Raw genomic sequence first — 11,463 nt, 5'->3', positions numbered from 1 at the left:
TTGGGGCTGCAGGTTATTCACTTTGTGAAACACAAAGCAATGGTTGATTAATTCACTTACAACTTTCTTCTTTCACACACTTCAAAACTTAGTCACCAACAAATAGTATGATATATAATTTTGTTGATGTAAGGAAAGAAAATATCAAAGCTTAAATTTGTGTTGTAATAATCTTTTGCAGATATTCTGAGGAACGTGAGGAGGAAGGTGTGGCATATCGTCGTACTGCCAAGCCTCCAGTGTCTTCGCAGTACTATGAGCCACCTTTTGTACAGGATGATTCTGTTAAAACATACTATACAGAGGGAACTCCATATGAGACACCTTACAACTTTTCAACAGCAACCTCCATGACTGACTTGCGGGAGCCAGCCATCAAAGAGGAAGTCAGCAGAGAAGCAACACCTCCTAGCAAAGCTCAACAGGTAGAATTTAATTTGCAATGTAAATGTAGCACAGATATATCATGTATAGATATATGTAGTATTGAAAGGAGCACTGGATATGGGAGGAATGGCTGTTGAGCAAGAAGGTAGAGGGCAAGAGATAGGTGTTAATGGAGAGTGATTGTGAATGGGTAAAGGAATGATGTGGCCTGAAAGGATTTCTTCTAGTCTGCTTTGTTTGAGTTTTTTTTTGAGGGGATGAAGTTGGGGAGGGGGTCACCATGTAACAAGTGGTGGTGGAGTAAACTATAGTTTATGCTCCAAGGAGTTCATTCAGGGTATGGCATACATCTTCATTTACTGCTAGCCATTCTGCCAAATCAACCTTAGTACATGCCTCTCTTTTTCTTATTTCCCATGGATGTGCTAAATATTTTATATGTATATATATATACATATACTGTATATATTAAAGGAAGCTCGCTGGCTGAGTGGGTTAGGGCATTGTTACTTGCGGTGAAGGTCAAGATGAGGGCAGTTCGAATCCTGCCACTATGAAGTTGAACCAAGGGCATGTTTCATTAAATTCCATGCTACAAAGCCCCCTGTGAGGGGCACCGTCCTAGCCTCTTGATATGGGGGGAAATGTGTGACATTAAACCATGTCATCGTCGTCGTCGTCATCATCATCATCGTCGTCATCATCATCATCATCATCATCATCATCATCATCATCATCATCATCATCATCATCATCATCATCATCATCATCATAATAAAGATTATCCACCCCATCCCACCTGTCTCACCTATGGCACCTCATCATGGCAAGATGGGGGAAAAGCATGGCCATATGTCATAGAATTTATTCAAATCATTGTTATGATTCTAAAAAGTAATAATCATTGTACTATACAGTTTCCTTTACTATATACAGAATCTATCTATACCAAGGGCTTTTTCTCCCATACCAGGAAGCCAAAATCAAAAGGCATATACCCACTACCGTACATTTTATTCCCACCCATTCCACTCCCATCCACCACCCTTTCCTCCCTCTCATCTTAGCTCCTCATGGATGACAGGTCATCTCTGCACCCATCCAGGGTCCTGAGACCGAAGCAATGCAGCAAGACACATCACATCCACAGGAAGGCATTTTCACTTAATTATCAACCCCCCACCTCCATCCTCTAATGCAGAAAAATAGAAGACGGGGACAAACCCCTTAGGGTTGCGTCAAAATATCATTCACATATACGCACCCCTTATCCCCCATCCCCCACCCCTCCCTTCCTTGCATAACAATATCATCTATACACAGTCACTCTCCACTCATCCGTATCTCCTGTCCTCTCCCTTCCTTGCTCAACAGACATTCCCCTCTTTCTCAATGTCCCCTTCACCCCATCCATCCATTTCATCCTCAGTCATCCCCTCGTATTCACTCTATCCACCTCTGCCTTCCACACACCTCTTACTAATCTTTCTTCACTCAACCTTTCCATGTGTCCAAAGTGTCCCAATATTCTTATATCAACCCTATCTGCCATCTGCACATAGATGGGAAACAAGAGAGAGAGAGAGAGACATGTACTAAGGTTGCTTTGGAAGAATGGTTAGTACTTGTAGTAAGTCATGATGTATGCCACACCATGAACAGACTCCTTGGAGTTCACAGCCTATAGCTTCAGCTGTTGGGTCCTGCCCTGCTGTGGAGGCACTGTGTCTTGTTGCATTGCCTCTAACCCAAGCAGTGGGCAGGGGACAGGGGTGACCCTTCATCCATGAAGAGCTAAGATGAAAGAATAATGAATAGTGTTGGGGTGTTCATTTGTTGTCATTTGACTGAGGGCAGCCATATTGGATTTTATGTGGTTCAGTGACCAGGCACCAGGTGGCAGTGTTGTTGAGCTGATATGTGGAGTGCTGGCTCCAAAGTGTAAAGGAAGAGGTGATTAGAGCAGGGTTGGAGCAAAGATTGATTTGAGCTAATACTGGTAGCAGAGTATGACAATGGCCTGAATTAAGTTCCCCCCTAAGTTTGATAATGAATCTGAATATGAAAATTGGAAAAATGGCTAAGCCAAAGATAAACAGGCATTGGCTATACTTGTCATTAACTGGCTGGGCTAGGATGGCATCTTCTGAAATTGAATAAAGTTTTGAAGAGTGAAAATGGTGTAAAGAACATTACTGAGAAACTGGACACATTATTCTTGCCTGATAAATGTCAATGTCAATTTGCAGCATTTCATAATTTGTATAACTTCAGGAGAAATAACAAGAATATTAGTGAATATATGAGTGAGTTTGAACATAGATACTTAAGTTTATGCAGGAAGGAATGATATTGCCAAACTCTGTGATGGATTTTATGATGGCTGAGTGTTCGACTCAAATTGTTAGGTCAGCAGTCTCCAAAATCAACTATACTAATACGAATTCTACTTTAAAATGTGTCCTTGGTCAGCAATTGAGTGTGCACTCAACTCAGGAGTCAGATATGGATATAGGTGCAGTGTCCCTCAAGCATTAAAGCTGAGCCTGTTTTTTGTGGTGATAATAAAGAGGTCTATTATGCCACCTATGGACAGCGACTACATAGATCATCACAGAGATACAGATTTTGAAGAAGAGGAAGAGGAGCAGCAATGTTGACACAAGTTGACTTGAATGATCAAGGGACTAATCGAAGACTCAATCCTCTGGGTCATGATGACCAAGTTTCAAGATGTGTGATATGTGATTTGCATTACCATTGGGCTTGATATTGTCTGCATTCGTACAAGAATAATGAGATGTCATTTAGGGGTATCAGTGAATGAGATACTGGTAGTAATAGTGAGGAACATATGATATACCAGTGATGAAAATGTCAGACTAAAATTATGCGTTTAGATAAGGACTCTCAAAATTGTGGTATTTTGGATACTGGTTGTTCAACCACAGTTAGCAGTCAACAGTGGTTGGATAATTACGTGAACAACCTGTACAGTGAAGAGTTGGCCATATTGAGAGAAGAAAAATGTAGTACATTTGTTTCCTGATGGTGTAACCTATAGATCCATTGACCATGTAGTATTTCCATTTTGGAGTGGAGGTGTGAGATTGGAGTGTCAACTGATGTTGTTGAATGTAATCTTCCACTTCTGATTAGTAAGCAGTCATTGAAAAAAGGGAAAATGGTTCTTGATTTTGGTAAGGATTCAGTGAAGATTATGAATAGATGGGTGAAATTAAAGGTAGTATCATCAGGTCACTACATGTTTCCACTGTTCTTGTGACTAGAACCAGGGGTTCAGAACGTGTTGCTGGCTTCACCAGATAGCAGTAAAACTACTTTAAAATTTCATCATCAATTTAGCCATCTGGGTGCAGAGAGATTAACAAGGATGCTGCAAAATGCTGAAATGTTGGAGAGGGACATGGAGAAACAGATTAGAAATGTTACTGAAAATTGTGAAGTGTGTATAAACACCCAAAATCTAGACCAGTTGTCAGTGTGCAGATGGCAGAGAGATTTAATTAAGTAATTGCAGCTGTTTCAGATCCACTGCGACAGCATCTCTTTCTTATCGTAGTAGATCTTACTACAAGATATTGTCTGGCATCAGCCATCACCAACAAGTCTGCTAAGACAGTGGAGGGCAGTTTCTTTAGAAATTGGATTTCATTGTTTGGTGCTCCAGGGAAACACCTCTGACAGTGGACTTGAATATAATAATATTCACATGAGAGAACTTGGCAATCTGTTTGGTGTTAAGATTTTAACTACTGCTGTAGAAAGTCTGTGGAGCAATGGCACATGTGAACGACTGAATTCTATAATTGGTGACACAGTGCTAAGTGTTTGAGAATATGAAGTGTGAACAGACACCAGGTGGCAGTGTTGTTGAGGTGCTATGTGGAGTGTTGGGTCCCCACTGTAAAGGAAGAGGTGACTAGAGTAGGGTTGGAGCAAAGACTGATTGGAGCTAATAAATACTTTTTTGGATGGGTTTGGGATGGATGTATGTCTTTATTTCAATAAATGCAGGAGGTCAAGAGGTAACATGGGAATAACACCATCATACTTGATATATTTATTATTTATATATGTGTCTGTATTCATGATTTATAGAAATTGGTGTATGTATTTGTGTAAGATTAGCTAGATTTTTACATTTATATTTAAGAAATAGCCTTGCACAGCATAAGTTACAATATCTGGTAGAAATTAAATTACCTTTTTATCATAAAAATTTTCAACAGGAAAGTGAAGATAAAGTTATGGAAGTAGAAGACTTGGAGGAGGATAGTGATGAACCCCGAGATGTTCTTGAACCATTGCCTCAACATCCCATTCCTCCAACCAAAAGTGGACAGAGTTCAGGCATCATGACTCCAGACAAACCTGTTACTTACTGTGTTGAAGGAACACCTGATTGCCTTTCTCGGTTCAGTTCAGTTTCATCCCTTACAAGTGGAGAGATTAATGCCAACAATGAAAGGTAAAATATTATTTCAACAAAATACTTTTTTGTTTTTTCTTTACTTCATTCATATAGTTTTTAATCCCTTATGTTCAGTGACCTACTGTATAACAGCTTTATTCAGCAAGGGAATTTCTATACTATAGAGATTAAGACTATTTTAACATCTTCAACACAGTGGTATGCTATATTAAATTTTTTCTTGCAGTCATTAGACAGTTTCATTTAGATGTGAACAGCTCCTAGACACTGAAAGGGTTAAGTGATGCTAACCAGTTATCATTATTATTTGTTTTAGTATTTACATTTTCTTTTATCTTTATTGATATGGATTTTTTATTGAGGTATAGCTTATGTGGGACCAGTAATAGGCTCCTGCTAGTGGTGGTCCTGTGAGAGAACCATTGCCTTGTAATCTATCAATACCCTTAAATTTACCTGGAGGTGTAGCTTAGAGAGTCGGACAATAGTTTCTGGGTCAGGCACAAAAAATATCAAATTCAACCCCATCCCCCCTCCACACAAATACACTTTTTTCACATAGAGAGAACTGATAGCTCTCCTATTGTGAAAAGGTGGAGAGAATGCAGTTGAAGTTGATCAAATTCATGGGTTCTGCAAAGATAGGCAAATAGGGGATGATTCTTTCTTGTGTCTATCACGCAGAACCACCTTATGTAGGCATCCATCATCGGTCCTTTTGGACGTGAAAATATATACAGGGTCAGTCAAAATGATCTGACACATTTGTAGGTTTAATAAAATGCAAATGATGTAAAGAAACAAAAAAGTGCTTTTATTTTTGAAAAGTACATATAATGCCATTTTGTTTCATTATGTTTTGAAAATTAAATCAGTCAAATGGGATCCATTATTGTCCACACACTATCGAAGGCGTTCACGAAAGTTGTCTATAACTCGGCGGGTCATTTCATGTGGAATGGCAGTAAATTCTTGACGAATTAAATATTTAAGGTGTTTAATAGATAGAGTGCGATTAATGTATACCTTTTAATTGAGGTTTACACTGATAAAAAAATAGCCCGGATGGAGAAAAAGCCCACACAACACGACGTGCGATGGGGATTTTAAGGAAGATGTTCCCTGGTCATTTGATCTCATTGCGTGGTGACATCGGTTGGCCCGCCCGTTCACCTGATTTAAATCCGTGCGATTTTTTTCTCTGGGGATATCTCAAGTCAAAGGTATACATTAATCGCCCTCGATCTATTGAACAACTTAAAGATGCAATTCGTCAAGAAATTACTGCCATTCCACATGAAATGACCCGCCGAGTTATAGACAACTTTCGTGAACGCCTTCGACAGTGTGTGGACAATAATGGATCCCATTTGACTGATTTAATTTTCAAAACATAATGAAACAAAATGGCATTATATGTACTTTTCAAAAATAAAAGCACTTTTTTGTTTCTTTACTTCATTTGCATTTTATTAAACCTACAAATGTGTCAGATCATTTTGCCTGACCCTGTAGTTAGAAAGAGTCTTAAAAGCATTTACAATGTACTGTAAATACTTATGAAGTATATATATTTTTGTACTTGCTATGTCCTATGTAGATTTAATTTTGTCAGCTATTAACCTCTTGAATATGAGTCAAATTTTCTTGGGCAGCATCAGCTGCCTGATGTATGATGATTTGATGATACATCACAATACTTGCATTATAGAATATAAAGTTAAAGCTGTATTATTCGATCTCTTTCATTGTGAATATCAATAACCATAGAAAATATGATCAAGCCAGTTCACAGAATTTGGGTTCACTCAGCTACAACTGCAAAATAAATATAATCAAGATGCCGATGCAGGCATCCTCATATACCCACTCTCCTCATGACACCTATGTAGGCATCATATGGAAAGGGTTGTTGTTGTCGTCGTTCCCTAGACTGTCTGTCCCAGCAGTCCCGTATGGAAAGGGTTGATAACTTTTATGTTATCATGAGGGGATGGAGAGGGGGGTCACCAATTAAATGAAGCAGCCTTACTGTGGATGTGCTGTGTCTTGCTGCATTGCATCTGACCCAGGGCAGTAGGCAAGATGCAGGGATGACCTGTCATCCAATAGGAACCAAGATAAGAAAGAGGAAGGGGGGTCAGTGGGAGTGGATTTTATTCCTTGTTTTTTGGCTACCTACTTAGTAAGGTGAGAAAAAGCCATTGGTATATGTATGTTATCACAATTTTATCAATTTAGTTTTGATTTTAGTGTAGTACTATATGCCATATGAATGTGATTTGCTTTTGGTACAGAGATGGAATCATGAATGACATGATGAATGCGGATAACATGAAACAAAGAGAAGTTCCATTAGTGAAAGGAGAAAAGCTAAAACTGGATGGAACTTCTGACGAGAGGGAAAGTCATACACCTCAGATGGAAAGGAATGAAAATAACTTGGAAAGTAAGTTTCTCTAATTAACATTCTTGTTGTATCAGGGGATTGAAAAGTGTAATGAGAAATGGACGCTGGGAATGGAGGCTAAGAGGAGATTGTATGAAGTGATTACACTGACAGCACTGTATGGGGCAGAAACATGGAACATAAGAGAGGAAGAGTTTAAATGTATTTACCTAGTTGTATTTTGCGGGAGAAGAGCTATGCTCGTAGGGACCCGCAGTTGTATCTTTCCACATCCAGTTCTTTCTTAAAGTCATGTATAGTTTTAGTACTCACTGTTTTCTCTTTTAATTTATTCCATGTATCTATCACTCTATGTTGAAAGATGTTCTTTTTCAAATCTCTTCTGTAACTGTCCTTCTTAAGTTTCTTCATGTGTCCCCTTGTATTTCTTCTGTCCCATTTAAGTAGATCATCCCTGTCAAGGATTTCCATCCCTTTCATAATTCTATAGATGGATATCAAATTGCCTCTTTCTCTTCTTTGCTCCAGGGTTAACAAGTTTAGTTTGTCCAATCTTTGTTCATATGTCAACATGCTGAGTGTTGGTGCCATCTTTGTTAGTGCTCTTTGAATTCTTTCTAGTTTCTTTGTTTTTGTTTTTGTATTGGGTGTCCATAGTGCTGCTGCATACTCTAATTTTGGTCTTATCAGTGTAACTAGGACTTTCAAAGGATTACAAAGGCGGAGCATGCCGACAGGAGACCTTTTGATCCATATCTAGGTCGGATGCAAAAAAAATAAAATATTAATAATAAAATAATAAATGAAAACTATAATAATGTAAATAACAAATAAAATACATAAATAAATGCATAGGTATAGTTAAAATAATAAACAAACAGGTAAATAGTAAATAATAAATTAACATATAACTAATAATAAATGAAAATCAGACAGACAAATGATAACAAAACAAAAACAAATAATATAAGATAAATTATAATCACCATTTCCTCGCCCATGTAGTCAAAGGCCACTTTCATTGATCTTATTAAGTTGTAGGTTTCTCCAACTATTTTGTTTACATATTTGTCTGGTGTCATGTCATTTGAAATGATCACTCCTAGGTCTCTTTCTGAGTTTACTTTTGTAACTTCTTTTGTTCCAATTTTGTATTGACCGGATATTCTATTTTTGCTTTTTCCAAATTTCATTATACTACATTTTTTAATGTTGAAATTCACTTTGTTCTTTTTACTTCAATTCCAGACTTTGTCCAAATCTCCCTGAAAAGATTTGCAGTCTTCTTTGTTACTCTCTTCAGTAGTTCTGCATCATCTGCTAAGAAGTTTATATAGCATTTAATTCCTTCATCCATGTCGTTTATATAAATAGCAAACATTGGAACCAACACAGAACCTTGGGGGTACTCCACATATCATGTTTACCCATTTTGAGTTCTTTTCTCTAAGTATCATTCTCATTTTTCTTCCTTCCAAGAAGTCTTCCATCCATTCCAATAATTTTCCTTGTATTCCACCTATTACTTCAAATTTTCTTAGTAGTTTTTTGTGTGGTACATTGTCAAAAGCCTTTTGTAGGTCCAGGAAGGCACAATCTGCCCAGCCATCTCTTTCTTGTATTATGTCTAGCAGTCTTGAGTAAAAGCATATTAAGGTTGTAGTACATGGTCTTCCACTTCTAAATCCAAATTGGTTGGGGTTTAATATTTTGTTCTTTTCCAAGTGTTTAGTCCAGTTGTTTTAATAACTTTCGCATATTTTTGTAATTGTGCTTGTAACGGATACTGGTCTATAATTTGTTGGATTTTCTTTATTTCCTCCCTTATATATTGGTACTTGTGGTACTTTTCCTTCTTTGAGTGAGAAGTCAATTATCTTGTGTATTTTGTCTGTGAGTTCATCTATACATTCTTTTAATATCCAGTTCGCTATTTCGTCTCACCCATGTGACTTTCTGACATCGAGTTTCTTTATTTGGTCCCTTATTTCTCTCTGTGTCACCATTGTTCCTTTCATTTTAAGGGATCCTTCCTGGTGACTATGATCCCATAATTGTGGGCTTTCAATTGTAAAAATAGACTTAAAGTGTCTGGTCATTACTTTAGCCATTTCTACATCTTCTGTATATTCTTGATTTCCTTCACGCAGTTTTATTATTTCGTGTTTGTCTTTTAGTTTGTCATTTACATATCCTTAAAATAGTTTAGGTTAATCTTTGCATTTTGCTTTTATATCTTTTTCATAGTTTCTCTTTTCCTCTCTTCGTAGGTCTACGTATTCATTTCTCAGTTTAATGTATGTTTGCCGTTTAGTCTCTTTTTTTTTGTCTTTTTTCCATCTTTTCCAAGCTTTGTCTCTTCTATCTTTAGCATCACTACACTTTTTATTATACCAGCACTTTATGTTCTCCCCTTTCTGTTTCTGCTTAGGCACATATTTGTCTGTTCCTTCTTTATATGTTTCCAATTAATAAAATGGCCTTGCTGTGGATGTGCTGTATCTTACGACACTGCTTTTGACCCAGGGCAGTGGGCAAGATGCAGGGATGATCCGTAGTTGAGGAGGAGCCAAGATCAGAGTGAGGGACAGTGGTAAATGGGAGTGGAATATGTGGGGATGGAATGGGTGGGAGTGGATTTTATGCCTTCGTTTTTTGGCTACCTCCCTTATAAGGGGGAAAAAGCCTTTGTTGTATGTATGTACCTTCAACATTTAAAAATTCAAACTGAGCTACTGACCTTGTACAAGGATCATAATCACCCATATATAGTGAGTGAGAGTGGAGGGAAGTAAGAAGTGAGCCAGTTGTTAATGGATGATATTACATTTATGGCTTTCTAATGGCATTTTATTTGTGCACTTTTTGCCTCTGAAATATGTAGAGACAATTTTTTTCTCTGTTACAGACAAGAGTGTGCACTATGAGGAGACACCATTAATGTTCTCAAGAGCCACATCAGTCAGTTCATTGAGCAGCTTTGATGTTCAGTCCATCCATGATGACCATAGCTCTGTTGTCTCTGATTTCAGGTAAGGAGAAAAAAATATAGTAGTCAAACTCAATTTTTGCCAAATTACAGGGTGGTTGATTTGTTGCCACTTCACAGATTCATTAGCAAATTGAATTGTTGCCTTTTCATAGGATCATTTTATTACAATTTTTTTGTACTTTATTCATTGATGATGAAGTACTGTGGAGATAATTAAAATAACTCAGTGACAACCAGAATAAAAGGAAAAATGTCTGGTGTTATGGAATGGGTGAACCAAGATAGGCTGTAACCCGTTTGCTCCCTTGAGGTTACCATAGAGATGAATGAAGTAGCTTAGCAACAGTCAGGAGGAAAGGACAACTACAACCAACATGGAAGGGGCCAATAAATACTAGAATTACCCCCCCCCCCCTCTCTCTCTCTCTCTCTCTCTCTCTCTCTCTCTCTCTCTCTCTCTCTCTCTCTCTCTCTCTCTCTCTCTCTCTCTCTCTCTCTCTCTCCTCTCTCTCTCTCTCTCTCCTCTCTCTCTCTCCTCTCTCTCTCTCTCTCTCTCTCTCTCTCTCTCTCTCTCTCTCTCTCTCCTCTCTCTCTCTCTCTCTCTCTCTCTCTCTCTCTCTCTCTCTCTCTCTCTCTCTCTCTCTCTCTCTCTCTCTCTCTCTCTCTCTCTCTCTCTCTCTCTCTCTCTCTCTCTCTCTCTCTCTCTCTCTCTCTCTCTCTCTCTCTCTCTCTCTCTCTCTCTCTCTCTCTCTCTCTCTCTCTCTCTCTCTCTCTCTCTCTCTCTCTCTCTCTCTCTCTCTCTCTCTCTCTCTCTCTCTCTCTCTCTCTCTCTCTCTCTCTCTCTCTCTCTCTCTCTCTCTCTCTCTCTCTCTCTCTCTCTCTCTCTCTCTCTCTCTCTCTCTCTCTCTCTCTCTCTCTCTCTCTCTCTCTCTCTCTCTCTCTCTCTCTGTCTCTCTCTCTCTCTCTCTCTCTGTCTCTCTCTCTCTCTTTTGAATTGTTATTACATCATAGAACTATGCGGCTCATTGGTGTCTTTGTTTTTTTAGCCGTTTCACAAGTGGTGCAGTATCTCCAAGTGATTTACCAGATTCCCCAAGTCAAACTGTTCCACCAAGTCCAAAGCGAGTACGGGCACCAGCTCAGCCCTTCAAGAGTACACACACTCAGGGTAATAGATAAAAGCATATTGATTATGTTGTACATGCCTTGTTATGTAAC

General features: G+C 38.4%; 2 protein-coding genes across 6 annotated transcripts in view; one reads left to right on the top strand and one right to left on the bottom strand.

Annotated features, from left to right (window-relative positions):
- Nucleotides 1-11,463, bottom strand: part of LOC143027231 (uncharacterized) — a 260,660-nt gene that overhangs the window by 9,799 nt on the left and 239,398 nt on the right. The gene's annotated exons all lie outside the window — the stretch shown is intronic.
- The window catches only part of LOC143027230 (uncharacterized), a 494,887-nt gene that overhangs the window by 449,116 nt on the left and 34,308 nt on the right, over nucleotides 1-11,463 (top strand). For all 5 annotated transcript variants that reach the window (XM_076188447.1, XM_076188448.1, XM_076188450.1 and 2 more), the window contains 5 exons: nucleotides 182-425; nucleotides 4,641-4,879; nucleotides 7,141-7,292; nucleotides 10,162-10,285; nucleotides 11,292-11,413. In XM_076188447.1, the coding sequence (XP_076044562.1) occupies nucleotides 182-425; nucleotides 4,641-4,879; nucleotides 7,141-7,292; nucleotides 10,162-10,285; nucleotides 11,292-11,413 (881 nt within the window). The remainder of the gene's footprint in view (nucleotides 1-181; nucleotides 426-4,640; nucleotides 4,880-7,140; nucleotides 7,293-10,161; nucleotides 10,286-11,291; nucleotides 11,414-11,463) is intronic.

Source organism: Oratosquilla oratoria, chromosome 7, assembly GCF_046742065.1.
Source record: "Oratosquilla oratoria isolate Oo_2021 chromosome 7, ASM4674206v1, whole genome shotgun sequence".
In the NCBI taxonomy this organism is placed as follows: domain Eukaryota; kingdom Metazoa; phylum Arthropoda; class Malacostraca; order Stomatopoda; family Squillidae; genus Oratosquilla; species Oratosquilla oratoria.
The sequence above is the reverse complement of the archived record's forward strand: the minus strand, read 5'-3'. Positions and strand labels throughout refer to the sequence as shown.